The sequence below is a fragment of the Sphaeramia orbicularis genome, chromosome 11 (genome assembly GCF_902148855.1).
Source record: "Sphaeramia orbicularis chromosome 11, fSphaOr1.1, whole genome shotgun sequence".
Classification (NCBI taxonomy): domain Eukaryota; kingdom Metazoa; phylum Chordata; class Actinopteri; order Kurtiformes; family Apogonidae; genus Sphaeramia; species Sphaeramia orbicularis.
In genome coordinates, this window is record NC_043967.1 from 13758704 (window position 1) to 13777065 (window position 18362).

The following is an 18362-nucleotide window of genomic DNA, read 5'->3' on the forward strand; positions in this document are numbered from 1 at the left end:
CTGCAGAGGACATTTCATAAAAAAAAAAAAAAAAAAAAAATTATAAATCTATCTGAAAAAACGGTCGCATCATGTTGTTTCCAGTCACGACGATTATTTAATGTAAAAAAAAAAAAAAAAAGGCAAAACTTTTCCCCTCCTGGGTCTCAGGAGGATATTTACATGAATGTGCAGATTAGATAAATATGTTCAATGTGCAAAACAGTCAGAGATGAATAAATAAAACAGGCACTATATATACAGGATAGAATAAATATACATGTAAAAATCTGTCAAGAATAAAAAACTATGGTTCTCTGATACAAAAAAAAAACTAAAGATACTGTATAGAGTCGCAGAAAAAATTATTACACGATCAAAAGTCATCAGAAACAATGGTTATGCAATCCAGTACTAACTCCTGTGTGTATCATGTGACTAAAACAGACAGAAAAGAAAACATGGAATGAATAAAAGCACTGTTTTTATCAGTACAATGCCATAGATAACGATGTAAGAACTGAAGTGATTTTAGTTATTATCAAGAAAACATGGAAAATGGATAGATATCTGCTCTGAAATTAAACTATTATTAGCTATTTTTGTTGTTATCATTATATTTGTCCAAACAAATGTACCTTTAGTTGTACCAGGCATTAAAATGAACAAGAAACTGAAGAAAAAAGGGTGGTCTAATAACTTTTTCTGTGATTATATGTCCAGTTATCCAGTATACGGTGCATAAATGTTATACGTTGTGTGCTACATGTTGTATGTTCTATGTATGAATGAATGTTTTTTAGAGCATCTTTTATGGAAGTGTACACAAATTTTATTGTATGAAAATACGACAGGAAAGTTTGTGACCTTATGCTACCTTACCTTATCTTGTCCCATTTTATATAGAGCAGGAGTGTCAAAGTCATTTTAGTTCAGGGTCCACATAATTTGATCTCAAGCAGTACAATACTACCATAATAACCTATAAAATATAATCCAAATTATTCTCTTTGTTTTAGTGTGAAAAAGGTAAAAATACAATATGAAAATGTGAATAGCCCCAACCACCACACGATCTGAAGTTTCTTTAGGAAAATAAGAGCAGGTTTGTGTTTAGACATTTCAGGTTGTTCATGTTTGTTCAGATTTTTCACATTTTTTATGATAGTTTGTAAATGTAAATATTTTCAGAATCTAATCTTAGTTTTATCACATTGTCTGTCTTCATTATTTTTTTTTATTTACTTTTCTTACATTTTTAAAATAATAGCTTGTATTTATAATTTACTAGGGAGACAAAACTATCGGCAAAGAATTCCTTGTATCTTGGTAAATAAAGAGGATTCTGATAAAAGCAAGAACATTTTGAGTTGTAGTTATTTACAGGTTATTATGCTATCATTTATATATAATATACAAACACCCTATCCTTACACTGTATATAACAGTAGATGTTACATCCTGCAGTCATTGTAGCTGTTATGTCGGTTTTATGATTAAATTAGCGAAGAGTACAGAAGCAGAAGGGAGTGTTTCCGGACCAACATAGTGGGAATAAAAGATGATGAAATGTTTGACCTCTGGTCGGTTTATGCTCTTTGATGTGTCACATGTCACGTAGATCACCAGACCCAGTGATAATGAAACTGTCCACTTCCTGATATGGCCTCAGTCTGACCACGCTGGGTGAATAGAATTACCTTCATCTAAGTACAACAACATGCCAGTATCCCCTTTTTTTATTTTTTTACTGTTAACTAATTATTGTATCACAATAATTACTTCTGCTTTTTGCTTCCTCTACATGAGATTTCCGAGAATATCAATTTAGCATTACAATTTTAACATGCACCATATGGACAAAAGTATTGGGACATGTTGAATTCGGGTGTTTCTTTTCTAACAGGGGTCTGGGATATAAAACAATAATGACAAATGTCCTAATATACAGGGTGGGGAAGCAAAATTTACAATGAACATTTAGTTGTTTTTTCTCAGCAGGCACTATGTCAATTCTTTTGAAACCAAACATATATTGATGTCATAATCATACCTAACACTATTATCCATACCTTTTCAGAAACTTTTGCCCATATGAGTAATCAGGAAAGCAAACGTCAAAGAGTGTGTGATTTGCTGAATGCACTCGTCACACCATAAAGTGTCCATAAAGACTGTTTATAATGTAAAGAAGAGAATGACTATGAGCAAAACTATTACGAGAGAGTCTGGAAGTGGAGGAAGCAACAAAAAATGTACCAAAGCTTTTATTAAAGCTCTCAAATCCAAAAGCCTAAAGGATCCAACCAAATCCATGAGAAAAATGGCAATTGAACTTGAGGTAGACAACAAGACCGTTAGAAATGCAGTAAAATATGAAGATTTAAATTCTCATGACTTTCAATAAACTAATTGGTCATACACTGTCTTTCAATCCTTGCCTCAAAATATTGTAAATTTTGCTTCCCCACCCTGTAGTTTATATTGTCATAAACATCATTGCCTTGGTTAGTTTGGTTTAAATTATCTTTGCTTCCAAAATGCCTCAGAGATGGTTTTTACTTAATTTCTCTCAATATTAACTTTTCTTTTAATCATGACTATGACTTTAACCCTTTCATGCATGAATTATAAGAACCTTGAGTTTTTTCCTGAGTGTTTTTTTTCCCGTTTAGGCATGAAAAAAACAATGCGATTGACATTTTTTTGAAGAACCTATTTTTCATGGAGTTACAAAAATGTCCACTCAGTTGGACACTACGCATTTAATTTTTGAAGCAAAAAAACATGTATTTAAAAGCCATCATCGGAAAGTGATAGTGTGAAAACTATGAAATAAAAACATTTTTCATGCATCTGATGTTTTCTCACATTTTAACATACTCTAAAACTAGTTATGAGTAACTTCATGCAGATAATATGCAAAAAAAACCTTTCTGATTAAGAAAACTGTGAATTACTCCCTAATAACCATTAGCAACTGATTTAACACGTTAGTGCAGATCAGGTTTATCAAGAACAGCACAGTTACAGTAATACAGGGTGGGGAAGCAAAATTTACAATGAACATTTAGTTGTTTTTTCTCAGCAGGCACTATGTCAATTGTTTTGAAACCAAACATATATTGATGTCATAATCATACCTAACACTATTATCCATACCTTTTCAGAAACTTTTGCCCATATGAGTAATCAGGAAAGCAAACGTCAAAGAGTGTGTGATTTGCTGAATGCACTCGTCACACCAAAGGAGATTTCAAAAATAGTTGGAGTGTCCATAAAGACTGTTTATAATGGAAAGAAGAGAATGACTATGAGTAAAACTATTACGAGAAAGTCTGGAAGATACTATTAAAGAAGAATGGGAGAAGTTGTCACCCGAATATTTGAGGGACACTTGCGCAAGTTTCAGGAAGCGTGTGAAGGCAGTTATTGAGAAAGAAGGAGGACACATAGAATAAAAACATTTTCTATTATGTACATTTTCTTGTGGCAAATAAATTCTCATGACTTTCAATAAACTAATTGGTCATACACTGTCTTTCAATCCCTGCCTCAAAATATTGTAAATTTTGCTTCCCCACCCTGTAGTATGAATGTCAGTGTGTGGGATAATGCATAAGTGTCCACTCTGTTGGCTGGTACGGAACTGAAACAAAATCCATGAATATACAAGAGAACAGCTGGAAAATAACTCTCCACTGTAGTGACCGGTATGCATGAAAGGGTTAAATGTTCTACCTCTAAATTTCTAAAACATTTTTCTTGTTCTGACTGTAAATCATCTCCTTCCACACTTTCTTCACATCTCACCTAGGAAGAAAAATCTCCCATTAAACTCTAAGGAAATATTGATGTTTACATCTCAAATCAGCACAAACAGGACATTTTATGAGCTGTAACCATGATTTGTCCCAATATTTTTTGTCTACATAGTTTATAATATAGATTATTTTAAGATATGTGGAGAAAGGGTCCAGTTTTTACTTGGCAACTTCAGAGTGAAACAAGTGGTTGAAATCTGTAAATAAGGTTCTTTCTCTTGGAATGAATCTGTTAGTTTTCCAGGACAGTGAAGAAACCAGTCTCTTCTCAATTCCCTTTTTTTTTTACAACCACCTCAATTTCTTGATGTTTGATTGCGAAATGGAAATCGATACTGGTGCCCTTTTTGTGGAATGTCAGTTCCCTAAAATACAATTCAAGGAACAAAGAGGCTAACCAGAGGAGTCACCAACCAGTGCATCTTTGGTTTGCGGTAGCAGACAAGAACAACATCTGGTAATTCTGTTCGATCTGGGTTTGTGCAAACTTTTAAATGGAACAGTATTTGGGCTACGACTGATGACGTTTCACGAGATTGCAAGAACAGAAGAACAGACAAAAACGCGTATTGAGAAACGGCCTTTGCTTGAAATAAACAAGGCTTACACTGTTGGGGGCTGACAGCAAGGTATATTCCCAAAATCCCCCCAATCCTCTGCTATATATAAATCTATTCATTATAATTGTTAGACAATCAATATGAACTCAATTTGAGCTACATGGACCTGATAGTGGCAGAATAATGCTCAGAAAAACTATTTTTCTCCACCAAACTCCGCCTCGTGAATGAAAATGACACCATATAAACCCTGGATGGTAGACAGAAAGTGGACATTTGAAAGACGATCAATATGAACCAAATTTGATCTCAATCGGCTTATTATTGCTTATGTCCAAAAAACTGATTTTCAACTAAAGTGCCCCCTTTTGGATGACTTCTAATACTCATATGCCACGTTTCCACTACATGGTACCAGCTTGACTCGACCTTTTTGTGTTTCCATTACGAAAAAAGGACCTGGAATCTGGTACCCAGTACTAGTTTTTTGGTATCACCTCCGCCGAGGTTCCAAGACTGAGGAACAGATACTAAAAGGTGACATGTAAACACTGCAGACCACTGATTGGTCAGAGAGCTGTCTCTGTGACCCACCATTTTACAAAAACAGATATTGAAGTTGACAGTAAATATAGCGGTAGGTTATTCCACAGGATGACAGCCTGAAAACTACACCATGGTCGGAGGAGATTCAGTCTTTGGTGGCTGATGTAAAAATTCAGCATGAGCTTGACGAGACAACACGCAACGAACAAATTTATCAGTAACTCTGAGCAGACGACACAGAAGTAACGAACCGCATCATTACTGCCGCGTTTCCACTGCGTGGTACCGGCTCGACTCGACCTTTTCGTGTTTCCATTACGAAAAAGTACCTGGAATCTGGTACCTGGTACTAGTTTTTTGGTATCACCTCCACCAAGGTTCCAAGCGAAGCTAAACTGTGACGTATAACACTGCAGACCACTGATTAGTCAGACAGTTTTCTCTGTGACCTGCTGTTTTACAAAAAAACAAATGCGGAAGTTGACAGTAAATATAGCGGTACATTAATCCACATGATAACAGCCCAAAACTACACCATGGTCGGTTGAGGAGATTCAGTCTTTGGTGGCCGATGTAAAAATTCAGCCGACACAAAACGCAACGAGCGAGTTTTCAGCAACTCTCTGAAGAGATGACACAGAAATAACGTGCCGCATCGCTATGACGTCCAGGTACTTTAAAGTCAGTAGTATCCTGTAATGGAAATTGTCTCCAGGAATACTGAGTCGAATCGAGTCGAGCCGAGCCAGTTCCACGTAGTGGAAACGCAGCATATGATGTCCAGGTACTGTAAAGTCGGTAGTATCCTGTAATGGAAACGGTCTCCAGGAATAGGACCTGGTACCTGAGTCGAGTTGAGCAGAGTTGAGTCGAGCAGAGTCGAGTCGAGCAGAGTTGAGTCGGGTCGGGTCGGTTCCATGTAGTGGAAACGCGGCATTAGAGAAGCTGAAATTGATAGGGTTCTTCCACTAGGGGTCCCCTATGTTGGTGATCAAGAGAGAAGAAATCCAACCAAATCTGTCCTAGTTATCGCGTTAACACGAAGGATATCCGGCAGCGGTGTTCGGGGTAAAACAATCATATAGCTGAAACTCCATCTCAGGAATATAATGAAAAGTTGCAATTCAGAAACAGCAATGAGCCTAAAACAATACTTTATTAATGAATTCCCACTGTTCATACATTTACATTGCAGTGTCACAACTCATCTACTGGAAGAAGTATCCCCTGTTTAAGTGTTGACTGTAGTTGGCGTTTCTTATCACAAGTCCAACTTCAATATGAGGCTGGTGAGACAGGTCATGGGGTCTACATGCATGACACAGGCACTAGAGGAACGGCCTCGTCTATAGCAACTAGAAATGCAAGATGTCAGGTACGAAGCAGATAAGAGGAAACTCCTCAACGGTCACCAAACTGAAGGTGACAGGATGTGCCAGTCGAGCTGAAATCCCCGACCAGAGGGTGGGGGAAAAAAAAACAAAAAAACAATTCACTTCAGTCTGTTGAGTGGAACTTTAAGAACCATGGTCTACAAAAACCAAGGTGGTCAAAGTAAACAAAAGATATGTACCAGCTGAGGGACGTGTGGACCTCATCTCCACTTCACTCCTATAAGCCCAGCCTTACAGGACGTGTGTGTGTCTCCTTGTTTAAGTGATAACCAAAGCTGGATGGGAGAAGTTTTTTGGTAGTCGAAGGCAAAAATAACACTACAAGCCAACGGTCAGAGGAGGATGAGGAGGAGCGGTCTGCATTTGTTAGTCGAGCTCCGAGTCCGACTGAGATGCAGCCTTCTTTTTCTTTTTTCTACCGTGTTTCTTGTGCTTCTTTTTCCTCTTCTTCTTGGATTTATCCTGTGAATTTAAAGAGTTAAGAATGTAAAACAAAGCCTGGGATCCTGTTTATGACAACATTATGTACTCACTAAACAGAATACAAAGCCATGGCAGCACAGGATTCGCCCAGAAAGACCCAAAACTATTTTTTGTGGTGACTTCCAAATTCATTTTTCTCTACTTATAACCATTACCAAGTGATTTATCATTCATTCATTCATTATCTGAACCTGCTTTATCCTCACTAGTGTCACTTGGAGCCTATCCCAGCTACTTACGGGCGAAGGCGGGGTACACCCTGGACATTTCGCCAGTCCATCACAGGGCTGACAAGGATTATGATAATGATTTATAATGATTTATCATTATACAGGGTGGGGGAGCAAAATTTACTATGAACATTTAGTTGTTTTTTCTCAGCAGGCACTACGTCAGTTGTTTTGAAACCAAACATATATTGATGTCATAATCATACCTAACACTATTATCCATACCTTTTCACAAACTTTTGCCCATATGAGTAATCAGGAAAGCAAACGTCAAAGAGTGTGTGATTTGCTGAATGCACTCGTCACACCAAAGAAGATTTCAAAAATACTTGGAGTGTCCATAAAGACTGTTTATAATGGAAAGAAGAGAATGACTATGAGCAAAACTATTACGAGAAAGTCTGGAAGATACTATTAAAGAAGAATGGGAGAAGTTGTCACCCGAATATTTGAGGAACACTTGCGCAAGTTTCAGGAAGCGTGTGAAGGCAGTTATTGAGAAAGGAGGAGGACACATAGAATAAAAACATTTTCTATTATGTAAATTTTCTTGTGGCAAATAAATTCTCATGACTTTCAATAAACTAATTGGTCATACAATGTCTTTCAATCCCTGCCTCAAAATATTGTAAATTTTGCTTCCCCACCCTGTATACTATAATATTATCCTTTGCAATTTTGCAGTGAAACTCCGGTGTTTTACTATATTTAACCCATAAAGACCCAGATCTACTTTTCTGGCAGTTCCCAAATGAATTCTTTAATTTTAAGCTTTCTTAAGTAATTTATCACCATTTATTCTAATATCATACACTGTATTTTGCATTTTTAATAGAAAATCAAGTATTTTCCTACATTTAATGTTCTGATCATGTAGCTAGATGTCCATAAAAGATCTGGGTAAAGCTGGGGGTTATTGTATCAAAAGCAAAGAAAACTGAAGAAAAAGTGACTTTTTCCGTAAAATCTATAATTAACTAAAACAAAAAAATATAAATAAACCAAATGTTTCCATGGACTGTCATCGAACTCCATGGGTTTTACTGGTGAATCAATGCTGTAGAAAACAGTCTTTCCACGTTCACTGTGGTGCCTCTGAACGTCCAAATGGGTCATATCTAGCAGTGTTTCCACCGTTAACAGTGGTTCTGCCGAGTAGAGCTGTAAGTTTGCCGCCACTTTGGCACATTGGCTGTTTTGCACTGTACTTCAGCATCTACTGTGTGTAGGTTAGGTTAGGTTGTAAATATGTGCCATTGTTTTATGTAGGTATTTTAAAGTTAAATTTTAGACGTATATTTACTTATTTTTTTGAAATTAGCCTTAGTTTTAGTCGATTTTAATGTATTCATTTATTTATTAGTTATTTATTCTATTGATATGGCCAATACGGGTCCTCAGTAACCAGTTTCGTTCTTTCTTTGTGAAGGAAAGACAAATAAACTCCTTTGAATCCTTGAATTCACACCATACACTGGATACAAAAAAAAATCCATAACAGGCCTGCACATTAAGCAATGCATATTAAAGTCTTGAATTTAAAATTTTAAGGTTTTACAACATGGAGCAGTGATTACAGTGGTTGCAGTGGTAGTGTCTTTCATCTTTCTGGGTTGGTTCCTCTGCCTGTCACTACCGGATCAAATGCCCATTTGTGCATGTGCGATGGTAACTCTACTTGGACAAACTGCCCAAAATGCATGGGCAGAGACGTTCAAAGTCATTTTGCGCTGCAGATGACTATGCCATTGAGTATATCATGACTTAATAATTTATACTATTTTCATTATTAAATGTTGTGATCAAATAGGTTGCGATGTAGTTATTTTCTTTCCTTAAAAATGCAGAACAGAAACCGCACAATCGGTTCACACCCCCCAGATGCCACACCAAGAGTTCAATTCTACAGGAAACACTGTCTAATGAGCATGAAAAATAAGAAACCACATTTTGCCTCAACTATTTACATATTTACATGCAATGATAGACTTAGTGGAGTAACAGATATTGAACATTTTAGATCAGTGGATGCTTTTGGTTGGTGGTGAATGTTTGGGTCTTTATGGGTCTCTACTGACCATGAAGATGTTCATAAGAGCTCAGAGTAAATTCAAACATTAACGTATCAAAACAGAAAATTGAAGAAAACATGACTTTTTCAGCAAAATGTGCCATTAATTCAACATAAAAACAAGCGTCTATAACCGCTGTCATTTGTCAGAAACTGGATGGGTTTTATTGGTGCCAATGCTACTGAAGATGAGGGTGTTTCCATGTTCACTACAGAGACAATGGATGCATCCAAAAAATAACATCTGATACTGTTGAAAAGTAGAGAAACTGCAGTTCACACAAATTATTTCACTGTATTAATAGGATTAATGGTTCAAAAGTCATTAAACATCTTTGATTTACTGATGCATTTGGGTCTTGGAGGGTTAAACTCAAACTGTATTAGTGCACTGTAACTATAGGTTATTTCAGTTAAAACACTCACTGTAATTTTCTCCTTGTCGTCGCTACTTTTTTTTTTCTTGGCCTCAGCCTGTGGGGACAGAAAAGGTGAAATGAGGCCGCGAAAAGAAGGAAGTCTCAGCTACATCAGCTGTCATTCTGTTTATACAAGTACCTGTTACAATCGCAGCAGGAAGTTTTACAGCATAATGTACGTCTCTATCAAAACAATCTAATTTCAACAGTTGACTAAATGTGTTAATGTGACAAATGTCGTGAAATTCATGTTCGGTGACTTCTTCAACCAAATTCATAGACGTGAACCCTCCCACCGACTATAGCAGGGGTCACCAATCCTGGTCCTCGAGGGCCGGAATCCTGCATGTTTTAGCTGTATCCCTCTTCCAACACACCTGATTCAAATGATAATCATCAAGCTCTGCAGAAGCCTGATAATGACCGTCAGGTGTGCTGGAAGAGGGAAACATCTAAAACATGCAGGATACCAGCCCTCGAGGACCAGGATTGGTGACCCCTGGACTATAGTGTGGAACAAACAACAGATTTTTGGTGCAAAAAAAAAAAGAGGTGATCTTGGTCTGGATGGAAGTGAAACATGGTTTAATTCATTTATGGTGCAGAAACTGCTTTGATGTAAGGCTCTACACCAGGGGTGTCAAACAGATTTTAGTTCACGGGCCAGATTCAGCTAAGTGTGATCTACAGTGGGCCGAACCAGTAAAATAATAACATTATAATGTATAAATAATGTCAACTCCAAACTTTTCTCTGTTTTAGAGCGAAAAAAATAATTTAAGTTAATTTACATTATGAAAAGGTTTACATCTACAAACTAACCTTTCAAAAGATGTGAATAATATGAACAAACTGAAAAAATTAGTGTAATTTTTACAATATTATGCTTCAGTTTATCATATACACATGTACATTATAACTTACAGATCACAGTGGATCTACAAATACAGAAAACAGAGAATGACAGACAGAATATTGTAAAATTGTACTTAGTTCTCTTAAGACATTTCAGATTATTCACATTTTTTGCAAAATTATACTTTGTTTTAGCGTAATACATGAAAATATTTACATTTACAAAGAGAAACATTTGAAGTTGTCATTATTTTTATGTTATTATGATAGTATTTTACTGAATCCTGCCCACTTGAGATTGAATTGGTCTGAATGTGGAACCTGAACTAAAAGGATTGTTAATATCTTAGTGTAATTTCTGCATTTCACAAATTCATCCCAAAGGCCGGCCTGGACCCTTTGGGGGGCCGGATTTGGCCCCCGGGCCGCATGTTTGACACCTGTGATCTAAACCAAAGACAAAAAACAAATGGAATAAAGAAGAACTTCAAAATGAGTTACATTATAAATATGCTTATGTCGGAGATAAACCAATGCTAGGTTTAGTGAGAGACTACAAGAAAAAATTACAGTATGAAAGCAAAACTAACCAGGCCAGACTCGTAAGTGTAAAAACGCCCAGGCATGGATAGGTTACAGCAGGGGTGTCAAACATACGACCCCTGGACCAAAACTGGCCCGCCAAAGGGTCCAGTCTGGCCTGTGGATGAATTGGTCAAATGTGAAAATTAAACTGAAGATAATAACAGTCATTTTAGTTCAGGTTCCACATACAGACCAGTATAATTTCAAGTGGGTTGGAACCAGTAAAATAATAACATAATAAACTACAAATGATGACACCTCCAGAATTTTCTTGTTTTAGTGTCAAAAAGTAAAATTCCATGAAAATGTTTACATGTTCAAACTATCCTTTCACAAAAAATGTGAATAATGTGAACAAATGTAAACATGAAATGTCTTAAGAGAAGCAATTTTAACAATATTCTGCCTGTTACTAAATGTTTTGTGTATTTGTAGAGCCACTATAATCTGTAAATTGTAATGCACATGTGTAAATGATAAACTGAGACATAATATTTTTAAAATTGCATTTATGTTTCTTAAGAAATTTCAGGTTGTTCAAGTTGTTCACATTTTTATAGGATAGTTTATAGATGTAAACATGTTCATGACATAATTTCACTATTTTCACTGTTATTATTTTACTGGTCCAGTCCACTTAAGATCATATTGGACTGAATGTGGCCCCTGCAGTAAAATGAGTTTGACACCCCTGGGTTACAGAGTCAGATAATAGAATTTAAAAAGTAATAATAACATTTAAAAAATAATCACATTTTTTTAAGTTATTTTTGTTATTGTCACTGATACAGTAGTGAGGCTGGTGCCAATAGAACTTTAATATGGACAAGTAGAATTTTACATCCTTGACTAATGTGACTAAAGGCTGGAGAAAAAGATGTTTAACAAACAAAAGTTTTAAAAAAAAAAAAAGAGGCAGTTTGCATGATGAAATCTGGAAATCTCTCCACAAAAATAATGAAGAAATGAAAGAGGAACAAACCAGATGAGAAAGGGAGATTTCTGATACTTACTACCTCTTCCCCGTCGGAGTCTGCAGAAGAATCTGAAGACGAGTCTCTGTAACCGCGCTCTGCCTTCCTTTTTCTTCTTCGGTTCTTCTCGTCCTGTGGGACACAGATGTTTTGCAACACATTTACTGTAACTGGCCAAAAAAAAAAAAAAAAAAAAAAAAAAAAAAACACTAACACAACAGCATGCTACTAATATATTTATGCACATACTGTAAATTACCTTTTCTTTATCACCTTCTTCTTTGATTCTTTTCTTTTTCTTCTCGTGAACCAAAACCATAATAGTCTAAGAAGCAAGAGAGACACAAATTCAGTAAAAAAAAAAAAAAAAAAAAAAAAAAAAAAAAGATCTTGATAAATGCACCACCACACTGGACTTCTTTATAATGTGAATTATGGGGGGGGTTGCAGGGGTCACGCAGCAGTCAGTGAGCCAGATTGACTTAAAGCATATGTTCACACTTGTTTGTGTAGCCATAAGGTTTAAACTCCACCGCTGTCCTAGAGATACGACCCAACACTGGATGATAATGGGTCATCTTACACTAAATTCAGACAGCAGGTCTTAACACTTTCAGTGTCATGGGCCGATTAAATCGGCTTTACGAAAACAACCTGTAAAGTGCCACGGGCCGATCAGATCGGCTTTGGAGAACACGCCATATTTGTGTACAAACAAACCATCCACCCCCATTTCTTTCTCACATTTCGATGACGTTCTTTCTGTGTCCCCCTTTTGAGACCAAGCAGACGGGAATTTGAGGTCACGCGACCGAATAATATTTTTATATCTTTTTAATGTTTCTTATTCTCCGGTGTTTCATCAGAGGGAGCCCTCCATGCCGGGGGGCGGCTGTGGACTCCGGGGGCTGTGACGCCTTCTCTCACTGGGGTCCTCTCCTTTCTGGTGGGTGGGGGTCCCAGTTGGCCCTCTCCCACTAGTTGGGATGCAGGGCTGTGTTGCTGGTGCCTGGTCGCCGGGGTCGGCGGCTGCCTCCTGGTGCGGACGGCTCCCTGAGACAGCGCCTCCTAAATTGATGTTTTACTTTTACTTGTACATTTTTGTTCTGGTCTACCCGTGCTCAGTCAGTCTTCTTAAGTATGTGTGAGCTTGTGGGTTTGTGTGTGTGTGTGTGTGTGTGTGTGTGTGTGTGTGCGTGCGTGCGGGTGAGTGGGTGGGTGTGGGGGGCGGTACTGATTTTTAAACTGATATGTAAAGCACTTTGTGCCACAGTTTTTAATGTATGAAAAGTGCTATATAAATAAAGATTGTTATTATTATTATTATTATTATTATTATTATTATTATTATAAATTATGCAAATTACGATCAATAATGAATCGGCTGCGTCCAGTGCGTTTTGGATCTAATCAGCAATCGGTCGGATGTTACCGAGCGGTTTCCTGCAGGATTCTTCAAATATTATAAAAACGACGCGAAATACTGAAAAACGGCCAAATTCTGTGGCACTTTTAAGGCTTATTAGCCCCTTAACTGTCTGGCACTTAAAGAGTTAATGCACATTTTGGATTTTTTTGTGAAACCCAATTCTTTTGTGTACTTGTTCATATTACACATTAAATGAGACTTGTATCAGTTTTGAGTATTAACAGAATATGACCCTGAAGTGACCCACATGAGCAAAAGTCCTGACGAAATATGTGACCACGCAGGCCCGCACTGTGTTTACAGAAGGAAATACGCAGGCATCTCATCTCGGCACAGAATTTTGACATTTGTCGCATTTCAATGACATAAAGGTTGGATAAATGTGACCTGGCCTTTCAGAATGAAGTTGCACTGCAAAATATCAGATACATATCAGATTTAGGGCCACGTATGAAAGTGGCCTGGGTCGGATTTGTGCGGTTCAAACTGTCTTTAACAGGTCAGATACAGGTCACATATGGGCAAAAAAATCAGATTTGGGCCACATTTGCCTGCAGCCTGACCGTAGCCTTAGACCGGTGTTTGCTGTACAGGGTCAGTGACCAGTCCATCATGGCCCAGGTAATCGGACAAATCACCGAATCTGCATCACTAGTGGTGCTGGAACAGCCCGTGAAGGAGGAAACATGTCACTGACCATGACTGACAGACAGAGCAGCAACTTAATACTCAGATGTACTTGACAACAGGCTATAAAGAAAGTTATCAGATGGAACTGATGGTATTATCCGTGATCTTTTGAAATAGCTAGCAATGAAAATTCACTACAGGTCCCATTTAAGCAAACAGAAAATAAATTAACACCTTGCTTTCAGCATCCGACTCTACATCGGAGCTGTCTGATGCCCTCTTGCCCGAAGACTTTTTCCTTTTCCGTTTCTTCTTGACACTCTTCTTCTCTTCCTGAAAACGCAAGAATAAAAAATGCCAAAGCGTTAAGGTCCATAAAAAGCCGAAGGAAGGGGTTACGTTATAACGAGGTATAGTTTCAAAGGTGTTTATATCATGCATAACATTTACACCTTTCTAACACAGGGCTGTTGGTGGTATTTTGTTAATGTTTTAAATTTTACACATAAATCTTCGCTTACAAACCTCATCTTCAGATTCGGAGGAGGAACTGCTGAAGGAATCAGAACTCGATGAGGAGGAGGAAGATGAAGAATGCTTGACCAAAACACAATGAAAGCAGGGTTCATTAGACTTGAGGTTATTTGCTTGTTTGCATATGGAACTGTATACTTGGAAGGATTCAAAGAGACACACATTAGGGGGAAAAGGATTATTGCTATTGCTCTGTGTGTGTGTGTGTGTGTGTGTGTGTGTGTGTGTGTCAGCGTTGTAGCTCAGCTGGTCAACAAAACACTGGAGGTCTCTCCTCACCCTGTTGGATTTCTTCCTCTCTTTCTTCTTTTTCTGAAACACAAAAGCAAAGCCACAGTGGGTAGAGAATGTTTACAAATGAAAAATAAAAACTATCTGGTGAGATGAGTTAACATACCTCTTTTTTGTCCTTCTCCTCTTTTTCCTTCTCCTTATCTACTGCCTTCTTGTCTTTCTCTTTGTCCTTGTCACTTCCACCTAATAATTTTTCTCTGTTTTTTGCCAGTTCTTTCCTCCATTTCTGCAAACAACATGACATTTATGACTGGGTTTCTTCTACAAATACATTTTCATCTAAATAACTACAACATTAATGTCTTAATAAAAATACCTCATTCATTTTGTCCTCAAAGTCAGCCAGGGCCCGAGAGCCCTTCTTCTTTTTCTCCAGCTGCTCCTTTACCTCTTCCCTGATGCAAACACAATACATATTTTATCATGTTGTAATGAGCCATCACAGTTGTCAAAAGAAAAGTGGGGGTATTAATCTTCTTTCAAACCATCAAAGGCCCCGTTTATGATACGCATTCAAGAACTTTATTGGTTTAGTAAATCAAGGCCTAATACAACAAGCTACAACTTACTGAAACCCTTAATTTCTGTTGCAGTGTCACAGACTGAGACCGCACTGGGTAATGAAAAACACACTTTGATTCTGGCAACAGAGGTTTTCAGAAAGTAAACCCAGTGTGCCTCCTACTGGCAACATTTGAGGCTCATTTCATAAACAATTTTCATTTATTGAAAACTCATCTAATTTTAGTTAATTTAGAAATATTTAAAGTGTCCACATAAATGCAACAACAAGAAAATCTGCAGGGGCTCCTCTCTTATCATGTGAAAACAACATAACAATTTTATGGGCAAAAAGAAAAAAAAAAAGAAAAAACAATGTTTGCATCTGCAAAGCTGACAGAGGAAACAGCATATATTCCCAGCAGCCAAAGAAAAGAGCTGCATCTAGACGTGATAATGAGGTAACAAGATGCTTATAACGTCAGACCAGACTAGATTTACCCAGTGTTATCTGGGGCCAAATGTTACTGAGGAGCACTGGATTCATTACAGAAAACCTTTTTCAGGCTGCACATGGGTGCTTCTGTGAAACTGGTCCCTACAAACAGGACATGGGGGCTAAAAAGCCAAACCAGATGTCGACTAATGTTATGAAGCAAGTTTGGAAGCACTTTGGGTCTATTTTATGAAATAAATATTTACCGAGATGAAGGAGAAAATATTTTTCAGATAAAAAACCTTTTTATATTTTCATACCAAAATCTGCATGTAACACGGTAAAAAAAGACACAAAAATCATGCGCTAATATTTTTTTCAAATATCTTTTTATTCTGTCACTGGTACATTTTGGGAATCAAACTAATTATGCAAGGCAGAGTGTTTCATTAAAAAAATGATGGCTGCTGCAAAATCACTCGCGATTTATTTGTGTATAAATGGGCAGGTTCCACATGTAACACAAGTGGACACGATGGGTTACACATGAAACCTGGAATGAGACTGCTGATTCATTAAAAACCTGCATGTCTGGATTAGAAAAACCACCAGGATCATCAAATTTAACAGTCTTTATTTACAGCGCTATATAAGACTATTTCAAACCATGTTTTCCAGATCAAATGCACTGACACCTAGGTAGCTTTTCATGTCCCAATTTTGCTCCTTTTGTTGGCCCCAATATCTGATTAAAAATTCATTAATTTTAGGATGGCTCCGAGCAAGAGTATAATTTGTTTTGCATTTATCTGAGGCCATCATTATGTACATCCTGAGGGGAAATACGTCTAAATTTCTCTTTTATTATTGGGTCTAAAAAGCTGGCAAAGTACCAGGCACCAAAATGAACTCAGTTTAATAGAAGCACCCATATGTGAAGATAATCACATGACTTAAAATATCTGCTGAATTGTAGAACTACACTGGAAGGACAAGACACAACTCATTTTATGACATTTTACAGATTTCCACATGTTCTATCAACATTTTTATGTAAAAATGAACATTCTTTGAAGGCGATTCCATGGTGTGGCATGATTATTGAATACTTGGCTTAACTTTTCTCATAATTGTAAGACTGGGATCTTGTAAGTGTGAGATGAGGGGTCCAAGGTGCTGGTTGTATGTGAAGGGGACACTAAGCTCTGTCCGTTACCCACCATGTTGGTCGAGGCCTGCTTAAATAATCCTGTATGGTTGGTCCAGAGTTCTGGACTGGGCCTCTGGCTCTTGCAGCAGCGATAGGGTTAATATAAGCCTGAAACAAACACACACAGCTGTTTCACACACTTCACACAGGCATGGTTTTTATTCTTACTTCAATGCTTTAATTATAACATAATTTAACACCAACATCTTTATCTTGCTTGTGTTTTTAGTTATTCTACATTTCTATTTTACTGTTTATTATTAGATGTGCTTTTGAGCTTTGAATTTCGTTGTAATTTATAATCTTTTAGATGTTGTAATGACAAACTAAACTTCAGAAATTTCTTATCCTTTCATAAGTATGCTTTATTGGGTGCAGTATCTTTATGATGATTTATTATTACTAAACTAACAGCCGTGTGTTGTTATGTTCCAGCCTGTTAGCATTCATGCACATACACACGAATACATGACACCTTTGGCAACATTAGCAAACCTGTAGCATAATACCGAAGCAACTAGTTGGATACAATATCCCCAGTTTCAAATATCTACGATGATGCAATCATTATCATAGATAATCAGATCTTAATATTGCTCACAGTATTGATAATAATTGCTTCTTACGCAGCTCGAAATGAGCTAAGCTAATGCTAATTGTAGCCGTAGTAATGCTACACGACTATCCATTTATGACCCGGAACGACCCACATGAACTGAAAGGCAATTTGTTATGTTTCAAAAATACATACATAACATGGAATGGCTCGATTAATTCACGCAATACACCCTCTCTACCTACTATTCGAATACCAAACAGGACGGTTAGCTAGCTAGTGCTATTTAGGCTATGTTTACGTTTAGCTAGCTTATCAGATGTAGCTAACCATTTGTGGGTATTTTTCATGTTTGTACAAAGTTTATGTAAAATCACTCACCACTCGATTGTCTCTTTTGCCCATGTTAAGTTAGTAATAGGGAAAAACGTCCAACAGAAGGAACATTCATTAGTGTTACCTTGCTAACATTGATCTAGTTACTTCCATAGAGCTAGTGTGTCCCTGTCAGGTTGGACTGCAGATGGGAGTCAGGCTGTTGCACTACTGCCACCGCCTGGATCTGAGTGGACTTTTATTCACATACTTTTTATTTGTCACATCTGTCTTTAAGGTGCATTTCAAGACATTGCACTGGACACTACTTCCACAGCCGATAGTCGTGGAAAAATTACTAGACCACCCTTGTTTTCTTCAATTTCTTGTTCATTTTAATGCCTGGTACAGCTAAAGGTACATTTGTTTGGACAAATATGAGAACAACAAAAACAGCTCCTAACAGTTTAACCCTTTCATGCACAGTGGTCACTACAGCTATTCTCCAGCTGTTCTATTGTATATTTATAGGTTTTG

General features: G+C 37.3%; 1 protein-coding gene across 3 annotated transcripts; it reads right to left on the bottom strand.

Moving 5' to 3' along the window:
- Positions 1 to 6046: 6046 nt before the first annotated feature.
- fam133b (family with sequence similarity 133 member B) lies at positions 6047 to 18042 on the bottom strand. Of its 3 annotated transcripts, none has more exons than XM_030147956.1 (11): positions 17892 to 18042; positions 16965 to 17062; positions 15124 to 15202; positions 14911 to 15033; positions 14793 to 14825; positions 14505 to 14576; positions 14214 to 14312; positions 12180 to 12245; positions 11963 to 12052; positions 9514 to 9561; positions 6047 to 6765 (listed from the first exon to the last, which is right to left on the bottom strand). In XM_030147956.1, exons 1-11 carry the CDS (start codon positions 17913 to 17915, stop codon positions 6670 to 6672), a joined length of 828 nt encoding a protein of 275 aa, XP_030003816.1. In that variant the 5' UTR covers positions 17916 to 18042; the 3' UTR covers positions 6047 to 6669. The 3 variants fall into 3 exon arrangements, with proteins under 3 accessions (XP_030003816.1, XP_030003815.1, XP_030003817.1); XM_030147955.1 differs by having other exon boundaries at positions 11960 to 12052; XM_030147957.1 differs by lacking the exon at positions 9514 to 9561 and having other exon boundaries at positions 11960 to 12052.
- Between the last annotated feature and the right edge of the window lie 320 nt (positions 18043 to 18362).

Coding starts and splice junctions, on each gene's coding strand:
- fam133b (XM_030147955.1), bottom strand. CDS start 17,915: ATGGGCAAAAGAGACAATCGAGTG. Junction 17,063..17,891: donor GCAAAAGAGACAATCGAGTG/GTGAGTGATTTT, acceptor TGTTTGTTTCAG/GCTTATATTAACCCTATCGC. Junction 14,313..14,504: donor CCTCCGAATCTGAAGATGAG/GTTTGTAAGCGA, acceptor TTGCGTTTTCAG/GAAGAGAAGAAGAGTGTCAA.